This window comes from Bos mutus, chromosome 22 (assembly GCF_027580195.1).
Source record: "Bos mutus isolate GX-2022 chromosome 22, NWIPB_WYAK_1.1, whole genome shotgun sequence".
Taxonomy (NCBI): domain Eukaryota; kingdom Metazoa; phylum Chordata; class Mammalia; order Artiodactyla; family Bovidae; genus Bos; species Bos mutus.
Window position 1 is genome coordinate 648,321 of NC_091638.1, and position 17,394 is coordinate 665,714.

Genomic DNA, 17,394 nt, shown 5'->3' on the forward strand with positions numbered 1-17,394 from the left:
TCACAGTGATAGTTAATTGTAGCTGGAAATGCCCTCTGCTGTCCTCCCTGTGGGCTTAGTGAACCCTTCGGGGGACAAGGCTGATGCTAGAAACCCCGTGAAGGTGGAGAGGAGCCAAGGAGTAGAATGCCTTCTGTGTTTGGAAGCCCTGCTTCTTTCTCCATCTCCATACTCCATCCATAAATAACTATTCCTAACCTGGAAGTGCTGCTCCAGGGAAGCACCTGCCAGTTTCCCCTTGAGTAGACATGAGCCGATTAACCTTATTTCCTGGCACCTGAGAAATCTTAGGAAGGGAAGCAATTAAATCAAACAGCATCTTCAACATTCAGGAGCTTTCTAAATCATACTAAGGAGACTTGGAAATCAGTCACCTTTTTACAGGAAAGAAGAACACAAAAGGCCTCAAAAATAGCCCTCCAAGACTAATTCCTAGCAATGTCTTTATAAGACCCTATTTTCTTATGAGGACTTCCCTGGTGGCTCAGACAGTAAAGAATCTGCCTACAAGAGACCTGGGTTTGATCCTTGGGTCGGGAAGATCCCTTGATGAAATCCATGGACAGAGGAGCCTGGTGGGCTACAGTCCATGGGGTCACAAAGTGTCAGACAAAACGAGTGACTTTCATTCACTTACTCACTCATCTTCCTAATTTTTCATTTTGCTTTGATATGACAAGTTAATTTTTAGTTTTTACCTAATATGTATCAAAAGGAAGTAAAGAATTTGCCAGAAAATGTGGGATCTACTCTTATCTACAAGTGTTCCCTGCACTTGCACTAAAATAAATACAGCTGTGTACAAAAAGCTGAAAAGTAATGAAGAGTTGGTTGAATTCCATTCATTTCCATTTTTTGCCCTTCAATAAGCATTTCCATTTTTTGCCCTTCAATAAGCATTTCCATGATGCCTGCCCTTCCCTGGAGAGGTTATGAGTGTCAGCTGTAAAGGAGGCTGGAAGTGTGGTCCACTTCCCTGACTGGAGAGAGGAGAGGTACTTCTGTGAATAAGTGGGAGAGAATGTGGTCCCAACAACACAGGCTCCTCCTGCCTGCCAGGCCTGGCTTGGGAGCGAGGGCTGCCAAGCTTGTGACAACAGGTTAGAGCTTGGGAAGGTCAAAGGAGTTTAGCTCATCTGGGCAGGCATCAAGCCAGAAATAGGTGCAGGAAGTGACCCCACCTGTCAGGGGAGGAAGGGCAGGTAACAAAAACACCAAGGAGGCTATGGACAAGGATGAGAGGTCAGGGTCACAGTCAGCCCTTCATATCCACGGTTCTGCATCTGCAGAATCAGCCAACCATGGATCAAAAATACTTGGGAAGAAAATTCCAGAAAGCTAAGAAAAAAAACCACCAAAACTTGAATTTGCTGGGCGCAGGCAACTGTTTACATAGCATTTACATTGTATTTACAACTAATTACTTTGTATGAGGTATTGTAAGTAATCTAGAGATAATTTAAAGTACGCAAGAGGATGTGTGTATGTTACATACAAATACTATGCCATTTTTTATAAGGGACTTGAATATTTATGGATTTTGGTTGGGAGGTGGCAGTGGGAGGGGTTCCTGGAACCAGTTTCATGGGTACCAAGGGACTGCACGTCTGAGAATTCACTAAATGTCAGGCACTGCGCTGGGTGCTTCTCAAATATTCTTGCTCTTACAGCCTTCTTTTTTTTCATATTAGAATCCATTTATTAGTTTTTTAAAAATTCAAATTACAGAGCACAAAAGACAATTTTGTATCTATTTTGACAATATCTTTGAGATTTTTCTCAGTTTGAGATGTTATGAAAAAGCAGGTCTCCATACAGCTGGTGAGAACAGAAACTCTCTCTTGACATGGTTCGTTAAACAAAACTGGAACACAGGCCAGTTAACTCATTTTATTCCATGAAGATAGAATGAAAGATTATATGAGCTTTCACAACTGGAACAACCAAAAGAGAACCATAGGTGATTCATTATCCAAATAGAGGACAATTTTCAGCACAGATTAGTTCCTCAGATCTATTCATTCTGAAGGCCTTGTGGCAATTTATAGGGCAGACTACATTTCCATGAAAGGAATATGATGTATATAAATCCTGAATCTAGGGAAGTATATGTAGAGAGTAATATCCTCTTTGGCCTAGTAGGCGGTCGGGGAGCAGGGTGGGGTAAATACCAAAGTCATCTCTTAACATCAAAGCCTGGCAGTAAACAAGTGTCTGTAATATCAATAACACATACATTAAACATTAACTAATCAGAATTTTTCTATATTTCTATGCATATTGGCATATTACTCAAACACTGACGGTGTTAATGGGAAAAGAATTCCAATATTATGAGTAATAAATAATACCTAAGATTTCTCCAGATAAACTGCTGGGGCTCTCTTAAGTACAGAAGCAATTTGAGAAAAGCAAATTTTTTTTTTTATTGGAGTATAATTGCTTTACAGTGTTGTGATAGTTTCTGCTATACAGCAAAGTGAGTCAGTTACATGTATTCATATATCCACTCAGATTCCTTCCCATCTAGGCCACCACAGATCATTGAGTAGAGTTTCCTGTGCTACACAAGAGGTTCTCATTAGTTATCGGTTTCATATATAGTAGTGTATATTTGTGGAGAAGCAATGGCACCCCACTCCAGTACTCTTGCCTGGAAAATCCCATGGACGGAGGAGCCTGGTAGGCTGCAGTCCATGGGGTCGCTGAGGGTCGGACATGACTGAGCGACTTGCCTTTCACTTTTCACTTTCCTGCACTGGAGAAGGAAATGGCAACCCACTCCAGTGTTCTTGCCTGGAGAATCCCAGGGACGGGGGAGCCTGGTGGGCTGCCATCTATGGGGTCGCACAGATTCGGACACGACTGAAGTGACGTAGCAGCAGTGTCTGTTTGTCAATCCCAATCTCCCAATTCATCCCCTCTTCCCACTTAGTTTCCATGCATTTGTTCACTACATCTGTCACTCTGTTTCTGCTTTGCAAATAAGTTCATCTGTATCATTTTCTAGAGCCCACTATATTATATAATGTTTTTTTTTCTCTTTCTGACTTGCTTCACCCTGTGTAACAGTCTCTAGGTCCATTCATGTCTCTGCTGCTGCTATTGCTGCTAAGTCGTTTCAGTCGTATCCGACTCTGTGCAACCCCATAGACGGCAGCCTACCAGGCTCCCTGTCCCTGGGATTCTCCAGGCAAAAACACTGGAGTGAGTTGCCATTTCCTCCTCCAATGCATGAAAGTGAAAAGTGAAAGTGAAGTCACTCAGTCATGTCCGACCCTCAGCGACCCCATGGACTGCAGCCTACCAGGCTCCTCCGTCCATGGGATTTTCCAGGCAAGAGTACTGGAGTGGGTTGCCATTGCCTTCTCCGATTCATGTCTTTACAGATGGCATTTCTTTCCTTTTATGGGCTGAGTGATATTCCACAGTATATATGTACCACATCTTCTTTTTCCATTCCTCTGTTGATGGACCTTTAAGTTCCTTCCATGTCCTGGCTATTATAAATAGTGATGCAGTGAATTTTGAGAGTCATGCATCCGTTCAGATCATAGTTTTCTCTGGATTTATGCCCAGAACTGAGATTGCTGGGTTATATGGTACCTCTATTTTTAGTTTTTTAAGAAACCTCCATACTGTTCTCCATAGTAGCTGCACCAATTTACATTCCCACCAACAGTGTCAGAGGGTTCCCTTTTCTCCATACCCTCTCCAACATTATTATAGATTTTTTGATAATGGCCATTCCGACTGGTGTGAAGTGATACTTCATTGTAGTTTTCAATTTTATTTTTCTAATAGTAATGTTGAGCATCTTTTCATGTGCTTCATGGCCACCTGTATGTCTTCTTCAGAGAAATGTCTATTTAGCTCTCCCCCCCCACAATTTTTTATGGGGTTGTTTGTTTTTTTTGATATTGAGCTGCATCAGCTGCTTATATATTTTGGAGATTAAACCTTTGTCAATCGCTTCATTTGCAAATATTTTCTCCCATTCTAAGGACTGTCTTTTGGTTTTGCTTATAGTTTCCTTTGCTATGCCAAAGCTTTTGTTTAATTAGATCCCATTTGTTTATTTTTGTTTTTATCTTCATTAGGAGGTAGATCAAAAAAGATCTTGCTATGCTTTATGTCAAAGAGCGTTCTGCCTGTGTTTTCCTCTAAGTGTTTTATAGTGGCAAGCCTTACATTTAGGTCTTTAACCCATTTTGAGTTCATTTTTGTGTATGGTATTAGGAGTGTTCTAATTTCATTCTTTTACATGTAGCTGTCCAGTTGAAGAGGCTGTCTTTTCGTCATTGTATAGTCTTTCCTCCTTTATCATAGATTTGGTGACCATAGGTACATGGGTTTATCTCTGAGCTTTGTGTCCCATACCATTGAGCTACATTTCTGTTTTTGTGCCAGTACCATACTGTCTTGATGACTGTAGCTTTCTAGTATAGTCTGAAGTCAGGGAGCCTGATTCCTCCAACTCCATTTTTCTTTCTCAAGATTCCTTTGGTTATTCGGAGTCTTTTGTGTTTTCATACACATTGTAAAATTTTTGTTCTAATTCTGTGAAAAATGGCACTGGTAACTTAGTAGGGATTGCATTGAATCTGTAGATTGCTTTGGGTAGTATAGTCATTTTCACAATATTCGTTCTTCCCGTTTGAGAACATGGTATTTCTCTCCATCTGTTTGTTTCATCTTTGATTTCATTGATCAGTATCTTACAGTTTTCTGCATACAGGTCTTTTGCGTCCTTACAGCCTTGATTCTGATTAGCACAGTTATGGAGGCAGCCAGGGAGAGGGTGAGGATTGGTACTTTGTAAAAGCAAATTTTAAAGCCCTGTGATTTCCATTTAAAAAGAAAAACAAAACTGGACAAAAACCTTCACTGGTAGTGAATCATGTAAGATAGTCCAGGACAGTGTGATGAGAGCCCTGGGCCCTGGGGAGGCAGTGCCCCATATGAACTGGCCCAGGGTGGCAAGGCCAGGCAAGAGGCAGCAGCCATTCTGAGTAGCATGCGGCCAGGTTTTGGCCCTACAGTGGGGCTCCTTCTCTGTCTCTGGCCTCTTCTACTTGTTCATTTGAGCTTGAAACTTGAGTAACTGGATGGAGATCAGTTAGCCTCTTCATCCTTGGAGCGGATCGATGGTCACTGATGTTGCCAGGTCCAAGTAACTGTGTCTGTGGAGGGCAGTTCGCCCACGCGTAGACTTCAGGTCAAATACTGTTGTGTGACACTGAACGCGGCACTGAGGCACCCACCCCTCCCGTGTGGCCCTGTGTTTCAGGGCATGAATTACCTGGAAGACCGGCGCTTGGTGCATAGGGACCTGGCGGCCAGGAACGTGCTGGTGAAGACGCCACAGCACGTGAAGATCACAGACTTCGGGCTGGCCAAGCTGCTGGGTGCCGAGGAGAAGGAGTATCATGCAGAAGGAGGCAAGGTGAGGGGCTGGCTTGTCGACAGGCACACACTCTCCTGAAGCAGACTGACCAACTCAGGGCCATTCTCAGGACCTTCTAGGTGAGGTCACAGTGCCACCAGCACTGGGTCTGGCCAGGCTCCAGAGCTGCCTGGGGAGAAGCATTTCCTGGGAAGGTGAATAGAGATGTTTCTGACACACCCAGAAGCCAAAGGCAGTAAATGTGAATTCAGCTTCATCTGTAGGGGACTATTAGCCAGTTAGGTTTCCACCTCCTGCTCCAGAGTAAAGACCCTTCGGAAGAACATCTTGAAATGTCATAGCTGATTTGGCAGCAAGGAAAGTTTCCTGTGATTGTTCCAGGACCTCCCGAGGGGCGCTGGCCATGATGGACTTGGCTTCTTCCTCTGGACAGGCCTGGGGCTTCTCCAGGGGGCTTTCCCAGCAGTGAGGGGTGCAGGTCTCCAGATACACCCTTCAGAACACTCTAGATCAGCTGTACACGTCTTCAGTTTCACACTGCCTTGCATGACTCCAAGCAGCTGGCCCTGTAAGAACCCACAAACACAGGGCACGACCAGGGTCCCCAGCTACCAGCCCATGCACGCAGCTCAGCAGAGGAGCCCACAGACAGACCAAAGGCCCTCCTCAGTCCTGGGGTCTGACAGAGACCCTGTCCTCTGCCAGACAAACCTCTCCTCCTGCTGGGAAGGAGCCCTGGGCCTGGGGGGCAGGGTGTGGGTGGCCTGGTTTTCTCACCTTTGTCATTTTCAATTTCTCCCTTTGTCATTTTTTTTTCCAATAGAAGGAAGCTAATAGTTGTCTTATTACTTTTACCTCTCATCATTCCAAGGTCCCTATCAAATGGATGGCTTTGGAATCAATTTTACACCGAATTTATACCCATCAGAGTGATGTCTGGAGCTATGGTGAGTCAGAATCCTGAGGCTGGTGAATCAAGGCCGAGACTGTGCTGGCTTGCACTGTTGATGTGCTTTGTACACTCTGCCATGCGAGACACTGACTACAATAGAAAACATGAAAAAGGAAATTGAGTCTAACTACCGTCCTGAGCGTCACTGGAGGTAATAGTGAGCTTGTCAGGAGAGAGAGTAACAAGAGGGAAAGAATGTGAACCTGGGAAATGCCTGTACCCCAAAATCAAGCAGGTATAACCTCTCGCTGTGAATTTGAAGTGAACCAAAGGGAGATGACAAATCAGGTTTCGTGTGGAAGTGTTTCCGGTAGAGGGTGTGGTTCTACAGTGGATTGACTCAGTGACCGCAGCTCCGTGTACTGAGTGGTTATCTTTGTGCTCGACAAAACACACTGTGAGAGTGTGTCTTTGGGGAAATATGAGGAAAGTAGCTGCTGCTTCCAGCTCTCATGAAGGCCATCTCACCAGGACCTGCTTCTTTCTTCCTCCAAATCCCACGCGGCCTGTGCTCTGTCCTCTGCCCAGCTTCCCTCTCCTCAGACACACCTTTCATGCTCTCATCTTGTTCTCTGTCAGAGGGGCTCCAGAGCCTTCAAGAGCCTCGCCTTTCAGGAAAGCATTTCCACTGGTTGCTGTGCTGGGTACTACCCACTGTTATGCAGTCAGCCCCCCCTGTACTGCCAAATCAGCCCAAAGGCTGCAAAACAGCTGATCTGCATTGAATGGTGAACATCAGTCTATCCCAGCTATCAAAGCAATAGAGGTGAATCACCCACCCATAGAACATGTATTTGAGGAGAGTAGTATTATAAGGAGTTTCCAAGAGGAATGCTGTCATTATCACAAAAACAGAATCATTCAGGATATCTCCCATTTAGCATTTCTTTTACAGCATTATTAACTTCCTAATATTCCAATTAAATTTTTAAAAATGTCATGGGTCTTTGTCTATCTCTCCTGCTATAATATAAGCTTTATGAAGACAGAAATCTTTGTGAATGAATATGTGAATTTTCATTTATACCTGTGAGCTGAGCTGCTTACAGTTGACGAACTAGATAAGGAAACAAAAGTATTCTGATACCTTGTTATTTTCAGCTGTGTTCAAGAAGTGTCTGCTCCCCTGGAGGGACAGGGAGAAATGCTGCTTCTCCTGTTTGTGGTTCTGCCCAGACCCGTCATTGTCATTGTTGCCACACAGCCCAGTGTGGTGACACACACCCCCTTCCAGCGACACTACGCAGGGGCTCCTCCTGGGTCTTCTCTGGGCTTGTTTTGTACTCATTCATCTATTCTCCAGACAGCTGGCAAAAATATTTTAAACTACATTAGACTTTTACTTCTCTGCTTAACCTCCTTCTTTGATTTTCCAAATATGCTCCAGATAAAACCTGAAACCCTGACCATGGTCAAGAGTGGTATGGGCCCCTTCCTTTCCCAGCTGCCCACCTGTGTTCTCCCCTTGCCCCATGTGCCCACTTGCAGACTGCAGGGCCATGTCTGCCCAGTAAATGAAAATTCTCAAACTCAGTGACTTAATCCCTCTGGGTGATTATAACCAGCATCAGAAAGCAGCGTCAGCACAGGGGTTATGTTTTTCATCTCAGTGGAAATTGTGCTGTCAAGTGATTACGATCTGCTGTTCTGGCAGTACACCAGAATTGTTACAATATGAACCTGAATTTTTAGTTTAAAAAACATATCCTGTTACTCTACTCTCTAGACTCTAGTCAAGGCAAAATATTTTAGTCGGGAACCTGCATGTTCCACTTACCAGTTGAAAAGAGAGAGAATTCATACCAACTTCCAACCCTACTCATACCCGCAGCCAGGCATACACACGGCCCTCTCTCACCGTTTGTCCCCAAACCTGCAAAGTTTGCTTTCCTTTAGGAAGTCATTGTGTGTGTGTGTTAAATGCAATGTGTAAACCTAGTTTAAACCTGGACGTGAGATTTTCTTTTTTTGATCAAGTCCATAATGACTCTGTGGTGGGAAGGACAGAAGGGTTATTAATATTTTCTTGTTCCTGGACCATGGCTTTTCTTCATTCTTCCACCTTGCATCTGCATGTTAATTCAGATCATTCAGTTTTGGAATGGCCTTTAGAAAATCCACCGTGCAGATGCATGGTATTTAGAGGTCAGTTCTAAAGAAAAGGGGTCGTTAGACTAGTTGGAGATTAGGAACCACCCCCCGCACTCCTGTGTGGTTTGGGGACTCAAGACTCAGGCCCACTCTGCTCATCACTAGAGGCACCCAGGGTATCGTGCTGTCCAGATGGGGACATACTGCTCATCACATTTGTGTTTCTGGAGCAGAGAATTCCATCAAGGGAGGCATTTAGGTAGAAAGACCATCAGAACTTCAGAACAGTCTGAAAAAACACCAATTCTAATAGTACTCTTGCTTTAATTTTTTTAATCATGGTGATTTATTGAAGTTGAAATTTAAAATATGGAGTTTTTATATTTATCAAAAGGAACAGAGGTTTTTATCTCTAATTTTTTTATTCTTTAAAAACACAATTTATAGTTAGTTAAGTCTCTTGGGGCGCACGTCTGACTGTGTAACTCCTGCTCCATAGACCAGGCATGTCTCAGAGAGGTGGTGTCTTGTGCTGTTATTACTAAAGTTTGCTACTTATTGGCTACTTACTATTTGCCTGGCATTGTCTGAACTTTGAAGTTGTGTTATCTTGTTTGATCTCACAACCATCCTATGAGACAGACGCTGAACTGAGGCTTCCAGGACCGAGCAAATTGCCCAAAGCCACAGAAACAGGGGTTTTTAAACGTTGGAACAGTATGTCAACAATGATGACTAAAGACAAGATGCTGTGATTATTATTGACTCATAAAGCAACCCCTGCTGCCTCTTAGGAGTCACTGTTTGGGAGTTGATGACCTTTGGATCCAAGCCTTACGATGGAATCCCTGCGAGTGAGATCTCGACTGTCCTGGAGAAAGGAGAGCGCCTCCCACAGCCACCCATCTGCACCATCGACGTCTACATGATCATGGTCAAGTGTGAGTGGCCAGCGGGACCTGTCACTGGGCTGCCCTGAGCCACACCCCAGGTCTTAGACTCCCTAAGACACTCTATCACAGCCTATAGGCAGGCACATTCGTCAACCCCTTCTCAGGGCACTTCACCAGAAGCGCATACCTGCTGCACTGAGCACTGTGAGCTAATGTCACACTCAGCACTGTGAGCTGATGTTTTCAAGCAAACAAGTCAAGTCAGAAGCCCCCAGAAGCTGTTGTATCAAACACTCTGCTCTCTGAGTTGCTCAATGAAAAACCTGCCCCACATTTTGAAGCCTGTTACCAGAGAGACTGTTTTTAAATGCCTAACGGTGAATAGCCACACGAGATTAGTAGAATCAACACTTCTGCTTTGACTTAAACCTTTCAGATATTGGATTTACGTGAGGCCTTCTGCAGTGTAGCAGGTAAACATTGTAATCCAAGTAAGAGTGTATGGCTTGATTGTGACACTACTTCGCTGTCAGAAGCCCAAGTTCAGTAGGCTCTGGGGGTAGTATTACATATATGATGAGAATTTACACAGAAAGCAGCCCAGGGAGTGTGAGAGAGCCAAATCCATGTCAATATTGAGCCTTTCTGAACTTCAGACCACAGAGCTAATCAATTGTGACTTCCTTGCTTTAGGTTGAGGAAGCTGGTATCCAGAGAGGTCACATGATTTGTCTGAGGTCACATAGCAGCCTGGCCTAAAATAGCTTGACGTCCTGCTGATAGAAAACAAATGTGAACTCTCAGGGTCATGAGGATTTCCAGTCAACAGCTGTTCCTCCAGCATGTTTAATCTAGACCTGGATCGTTGTGTCATCAGATGCAGTGGCGTGGTCAACAGGAGCGTCCTCCACACGAAGGCACTGAGCGTCCTGTCACGCGCATGTGTGATTGCTGAGTGTGACACAGTGAAATGCCAGGGAATGGCACTCCCAAGCGCTGAGCTTCTTAGAAAGTTCCTAAATTTCCCTAAATCTGGTTTCCAACTTACTAGACTGCTGAGTGAATGTGGATGAGGCTGAATGTCAAGTGAGAACTTTACGGAGAGTCGAGACCCAGGGCTCCCTACAGTCAGAGCAGTTCACAGAAAGTGAAGCCTGTCATTCGGCTGCTGGGTCACTTAAGATGATGACACCGTAATGACCCTTGGAAGGGCAGGCACAGGAAATTAGAGCATGTTATTGCCATTCTGACTCAAATATGTGACGTCATCATGGTCTTTAAACAGTAATCAGTGCCTGCTTGCCAAGACTGAAAAACCTGTCACAAAGATTAGGTTTCATCCTCATTTATTTGTCTTAAAGAGTCCCCCCATAAATACTTTCAGGGATGCCATCTTTATCAGTTCTTTTAGGGTTCTAACTGAACTGACTTCCCTCCTTCCTTCCCCAGGCTGGATGATAGATGCAGACAGTCGCCCAAAGTTCCGTGAGTTGATCCTTGAATTCTCCAAGATGGCCCGAGACCCCCAGCGCTACCTTGTCATCCAGGTACGGTCCGCTCCCCCGCTCCTCCCCAGGAGGATCCTGTAGTGAGCTCACACATCCCTGTAGTACCGCGGCGATGCAGCTCGCTGCCTCCCGGGCCGCACCAGAAACCGTCAGGCATTAGAGCAAGCACAGCTCAAGGTGGACTAAGTCAAGTTCACCATGGGGCCCCCAACTGTCCGCCACTGTGTGAGCCCAGCACACTTGGCACCCCCTCATCTTCATGGTCCCTTTAGCCAAAGCTTCATATCTGTCTCTGGGGAACCAGGGCTTTGGTGTGGGGCAAATCTGGCTTCAGATTCTTGACTCTCCACTTTAGGTTAACCAAACCAAGCTCATGGAACTTTAAAGATTCAGTGAAATAATAAATGCAGAATGCATTGCAGAGCACCTGAAGCAGTTCCAGGAATGTGTGTGTTCTAGGGGGAGGGTCCCCACACCCCCAGGCAAGCACTTCTCCAGCACCAGCTGGTGTCCTGCAATTCAGCTCAGTCTGACACTGTCCACCTGGGACAGCATCAGAGGCCATACTCCTCCACGTCAGATGCCAGTGCCAAGTCCAGATGCTTCTGACCTACCAGCTAAAGGCTGGAGGTTCTCACTCCCCCTCTGCTTAGGTTCCATTTATTTGCTAGAGCAGCTCACAGAACTCAAGGAAACATTCTACTCACTAGACCACTGCTTGATTATAAATGGATATAATGCAGGAGTGGCCAGATGGAAGAGACGCAGAGGGGAGGTGTAGGGAAGGCCAGATGGAAGAGACGCAGAGGGGAGGTGTAGGGGAGGGCATGGTTTCCATGCTCTCTCAGGCACTGCTCTTCCCCAAATCTCCACGTGCTCACCACCCTGGAAAGACTCCGAACCTCATCCTTTCAGGCCTTTATGGAGACTTCATTACATAGGCATGATTAAATCATTGACCCCCAGTAGATTTGACCCCCAGGCCCTCTGCCCTCACTGAAGGTCAGGGTCTAGACTGAAAGTTCTAACCCTCACATGGGATTCTAATCATGTGGCTCTACTGGTCACCAGCCCCCATCTTTCAGTGCTCCCAAAAATCTCCTCATTAACATAAGAGACACTGAGGAAATTCCAAGGGTTTAGGAGCTCTGCAGTGCGGAAGACCTGGGTTCCATCCCTGGGTTGGGAAGATCCCCAGGAGAAGTGAACAGCTACCCACTCCAGTATCCTTGCCTGGAGAATTCCATGGACAGAGGAGCCTGCCAGGCTACAGTCCATGGGGTCGCAAAGAGTTGAACGTGACTGAGTGACATTCACTTTGAGGAATTCTGTGCCAGGAGCAGGGATAAAGAACAAAAGTGCATTTTTTACTGCACATAGCACAGCACGCAGTGAAGGCTGTGCCTCCGGCACCTCTTTTACCTCCTGAGCTGTCTGCATTTCCTTTGAGGACTTTGGGACGTCAGGGAATTTTCAGTGTTTTCATTTCAGCCAGGGGGTGGGGAATGGGGGAAGGGAGGAGGAACTGTATTTTGGAGAACCCGCGGGGGAAGGGGGCGGGTTATTAGAGCTAAACTGGCAAATATACAGGCACCTGCAGACCACAGACCACACCTCGATAGCAAGGGAGTGGGACAGCAGCTCTCTGGCCTTTCTGATGGTCTCACAATCTCTGTGCCAGGGGGACGAGAGAATGCATTTGCCAAGCCCTACGGACTCCAACTTCTACCGCGCCCTGATGGATGAGGAGGACATGGAGGATGTTGTGGATGCTGACGAGTACCTCGTCCCCCAGCAGGGCTTCTTCCACAGCCCCGCCACCTCCCGGACACCCCTCCTCAGCTCGCTGGTACCAAAGTCACTCTTTCTTAAGCTCTGCCTCTTGATTTGAACAGATTGAGTTTTAGAGAAAATAATACCCATCTTGCGGAACTTAACCAGATGGTGAAGCTAAAATCAGAATGAATCAATTGAGTGTATCAGTGATTTTATTGCATTGCAACAACTGTGTCATAATCTTTTTGGTCCATTAAGGAACAGAATTAAATCAGAACTAAACCTAGTTTTCTCATACTAATGCGTCAAGATGAAATCAAGCCCCTTTAAATGTCCCTTCTCCCTGAGGCCCCTTCCTGCTCTCAGTGGAGATGGTTGAGTGTCCGCCTGCATCATAAACACTGTGATTCTTTTTCAGAGCACCTCCAGCAACACTCCCACTGTGACTTGCGTTGATAGAAATGGGGTAGGTATCAACATCTACAAACCAGAATTAAATAACATCTCTGTACCCCAGATCTATTAGACATAAGAAGTACCCACCTTAACCTGAATAATTGTGATTTCCTTCCTGTATTGCTTCTTCCCTTGATCCCTACTCTGTGGCCAGCAATTAGCTATCATTTCTCAAAGTGCTATTGAAAATGTGATTCATGGACCAGCAGCATCATGCAGTTCCTGGACCTGGCAGTTTGTTAGAAATGCAGACTGTCGGGCCCCTACCCCAAACCTACTGACACAGGAACTGCTGGGAGGCGTCTGGCCATCTGTGAGCTCGCCTTCCAGGCAGTGCTGATGCTTGATATGTGAAGCCCTGATTAGATCCACACTTACCAATGCAGAAGCCACTAGCCATGTGTGGCTACTTAAATTTAAATGTTAATTAAAGTTAAATAAAATTTTAAATTCCATTCCTCACACATGTGGTAAGGAGCTACCGTATGGGAGAGCACAGATCACAGGGCACATCTGTCATTGCCAAGAGCCCTGCTGGACAGCCCTGGTCCGGGCCATCCACTTGCCCTGTGGTCTGGGCCAGGAGTGAAGTACCACCTGGTTAGAAGTGCAGCATCTCTGGCCCTCTCCCGGATCTCCTGCATCAGAATCTGCATTTTAGCAAGCTCTCAGGTGACTTTTATCCCCACTGAAGTGAGCAACACTGGCTGGAGTTAACCTTGCCTCATCTCCCCCCGACAGAGCTACCCTCTCAAGGAAGACAGCTTCCTGCAGCGCTACAGCTCAGACCCCACTGGTGCCCTCATCGAGGACAGCATGGACGACGCTTTCCTCCCAGTACCCGGTGAGTACCGCTCGCTGTGGGGAGTTCTGTTCCACGGCCTCAGGCCCGGGGCCAGGCCAGCTGCTTCCTTCAAGCTGGTTCAGAGGTGGAGCCCACGGTGAGAGTGCAGACAAAACGAAGGGAGAAAGAGGGCAGTCAATAGACAATGACCAAGTATGCACATGGGTCCAGGCATGTCCAAGTTGTCTTTAGAAGGAGTCTGTAGATTTTCTAGAATTTGAAGCCAACAGTAAAGATATACCTGTGTGAGTGCTTGAGAGAAAGAGTGTGTGTGTGTGAGAGAGAGAGTGAGTGTGTGTGAGAGAGAGAGTGTATGTGAGAGAGTGTGTGAGAGAGTGTGAGAGTATGTGTGAGAGAGTGTGTGTGTGAGTGTGTGATAGAGTGTGTAAGAGTGTGTGTGAGAGAGAGTGTGTTTATGTGAGAGAGAGTGTGTGTATGAGAGAGAGTGTGTGTGACAAAGACAGTGTGTTTGTGAGAGTGTGAGAGAATATGAGTGTGTGTGTGTGAGTGTGTGTGTGAGTGTGTGTGAGTATATGAGAGAGAGAGTGTGTGTGTGAGAGTGTGTGTGAGAGTGTGTTTATGTGAGAGAGAGTGTGTGTATGAGAGAGAGTGTGTGTGACAGAGTGTGTTTGTGAGAGTGTGAGAGAATATGAGAGAGTGTGTGTGTGTGAGTGTGTGTGTGTGTGAGAGAGTGAGTGTGTGAGAGTGTGTGTGAGAGAGTATGTTTGAGACAGAGAGTGTGAGAGACTGTGAGAGAGAGAGTGTGTGTGAGAGAGAGTGTGTGAGAGAGAGTGTATGTGTGAGAGACTGTGTGTGTGAGAGAGAGTGTGTGTGAGAGAGAGAGTGTGTGAGAGAGAGTGTGTGTGTGAGAGAGAGAATGTGAGTGTGTGAGAGAGAGAGTGTATGAGAGAAAGAGAGTGTGAGAGAGAGAGAGAGTGTGTGTGAGAGAGAGAATGTGTGTGTGAGAGTGTGTGTGAAAGAGAGAGTGTGTGAGAGAGAATGTGTGTGTGAGAGAGAGAGTGTGTGTGAGAAAGAGATGTGTGTGAGTGTGTGTGAGAGAGAGAGTGTATGAGAGAAAGAGAGTGTGAGAGAGAGAGAGAGTGTGTGTGAGAGAGTGAGTGTGTGTGTGAGAGAGAGACAGATAAGATCCCTGTTCTCTCTCCTGGCTGCATTTCTGGCCTGTGAAACTTGTATTTACTTAATCTAAGCTCTGTCCCCAGACAGAGCCAACCTGCACAAACACACATCTCAAGGGAAGCAGTCCTCTGAAAACTTTAAACTTTAAAAAGAAAAACATGCACGTTTCTCTGAGCAGTACGAAAAGAACACAATTCATTTTTGCAAGAGAGTCCTCTCCTCAGGCTTCCCTGCCTCTGTCATCCAGTGCCTCATGGAAGAATAGTCACAGGGTTCAGAAAGAGCTGTGAAATCCTGTTGGGGATGATGCTTTGCTGATTACACTTGATTTCTTTTCAATTTCAGAATATGTAAACCAATCTGTTCCCAAAAGACCCGCAGGCTCTGTCCAGAACCCTGTCTATCACAATCAGCCTCTATATCCAGCTCCTGGCAGAGACCCTCAGTACCAAAATTCACTCAGCAACGCCGTGGACAACCCTGAGTATCTCAACACCACCCATCCTGCCTGTATCAATGGTGTACTCGACGGCCCTGCCCTCTGGGCTCAGAAGGGCAGTCACCAGTTTAGCCTAGACAACCCTGACTACCAGCAGGCCTTCTTTCCCAAGGAAGCCAAGTCGAATGGCATCTTTAAGGGGCCTGCAGCTGAAAATGCAGAATACCTGCGGGCAGCACCAGCAGGCAGTGACTTTACTGGGGCCTGACCATGGAGGACAACATCAGCCATAAACTTCCAGCCCCTTCCACCCCCAGGACCAAGCCATGGCAGCTGTTGAGTCCTGACCACCATGCCGACATTCTCTCTTGGACCCACAGACTGGTTTGTCCATATTTGCCCTGATCAGCCCACCTTTCAACCAAGAAGTGCCCCCGACACAGATGCGCTTTGCACAGTTGCAGGGACGTTCCTTTGTGTTCAAACTGTGAGGCTTCCACAAAAGGCATCCAGGAAGAATGATGTCCGTTTGGGCAGAAGTTCACCTTTCAGTGAGGTATATTTGAAAAACACTAAATATGTTTAAGGAGTTTTATTGCTTAGAAACATCTGGGGTTTTTTCATTGACACTGATTTTACTTTTAATGAGCTTTTCTAATAAGGAAAAAGCTTGCTCATAGCACCTGTGGTACTGAGTTGACCCAGGCCCAACTGTGACTGAGACGCACGGACCAGCCTTCCAGCCAACACGTGATTCCATTGGCTCTGCTTGGAGACTCCTCCACTGCAAGTCAGTTGAATAACCAGCCAGTCCTCTGAGTTCTCAGCAGGCCACATTGGTACTATCTCAGATCAAGGCAGGTACAAGACAATAAGCCACTTTGAACTCTTCCTGAGCAAGGAAGAAACAGAGGGAGTAGAATTCTTCCTCAGACTTACTTGTATATAGATGTCTCCATGGTACTTTCTCTCCTTTGGGTGACCAGTGTATTTTAATTATAAGTATTAGACTTGTTTATTTTCCATTCCATAGTTTTGAAACCCAGTATGCTTTCCCTGTACAGCAAAACGGTAACCACGGTCAGCTTATATGTGATTAATCGGCATTCAGACCATTGCCTTTAATTGAGATGGAATGACAGTGCAAAAAAGGAACAAATCCCCCGAATTTGAGTCTTAAAGGAAGTATATCAAGTCTTTGGAGGTCAGGGGACAGGTGTCTGTCTGAAGACTGCATATGTGATGCTGCTCTTGAAACTCTTAGCTCCCCCAACGCTCTCCCCGACACACACACAAAACAATTTGTTTAGGCTACTCCTAGAAGATAATTAATTATTTTACTTCAAGGGTTTTTTACTCAAAGGGCACTTTGCTCTTCATTGGGAAGCTGCCCAGAACCCTCCTTGCCCTTGGTGAGTTGAAGGGTCCAGGCACGGGGGTATCTGTGCAGGAGTGCCTCACCACTACGGCGCTTTTCACAGGCGAAATAGAGACGGCATTATGTGTCATATGAAATTCAGGTAAATATGAAATTTCACTTTGAGGTTGATGATAATGCCTTCATAACATCTCCAGGTATGTGGGAAGAAGAAAACAATCCCCCCTTAAAATAACTCCCTGTAATTAGAAGACCTGCTACTTACGACACAAGCTTTTTCTCATCTGTGTCCCCAAACCCTGAATGTTACATAGTTCTTTGTAGACAGTGTTGTAAACACTCTTAGTCAAGATCCATCTCAGCCAGCAAGAAGTGTTTCAGACAGTATTTTCAGCCCATGGTTTTATTCAGCTCCCCACTTTCCCCCCACACACAATTAGCTTTTAAGTTATTTACTGACTCAGGTGGATCAGGGCCCCACAGTTTTGTCATCAAAGTATTTAATTTTGTCTC

The 17,394-nt window shown here is 45.8% G+C and overlaps 1 protein-coding gene across 2 annotated transcripts in view; it reads left to right on the plus strand.

Annotated features, from left to right (window-relative positions):
* Positions 1-16,664, plus strand: part of EGFR (epidermal growth factor receptor) — a 216,279-nt gene extending 199,615 nt beyond the window's left edge. For both annotated transcript variants that reach the window (XM_070360477.1, XM_070360476.1), the window contains 8 exons: positions 5,291-5,446; positions 6,279-6,354; positions 9,245-9,391; positions 10,793-10,890; positions 12,533-12,700; positions 13,046-13,093; positions 13,825-13,927; positions 15,410-16,664. In XM_070360477.1, the coding sequence (XP_070216578.1) occupies positions 5,291-5,446; positions 6,279-6,354; positions 9,245-9,391; positions 10,793-10,890; positions 12,533-12,700; positions 13,046-13,093; positions 13,825-13,927; positions 15,410-15,771 (1,158 nt within the window). In that variant the 3' untranslated portion in view covers positions 15,772-16,664. The remainder of the gene's footprint in view (positions 1-5,290; positions 5,447-6,278; positions 6,355-9,244; positions 9,392-10,792; positions 10,891-12,532; positions 12,701-13,045; positions 13,094-13,824; positions 13,928-15,409) is intronic.
* The last annotated feature ends 730 nt before the right edge of the window (positions 16,665-17,394 follow it).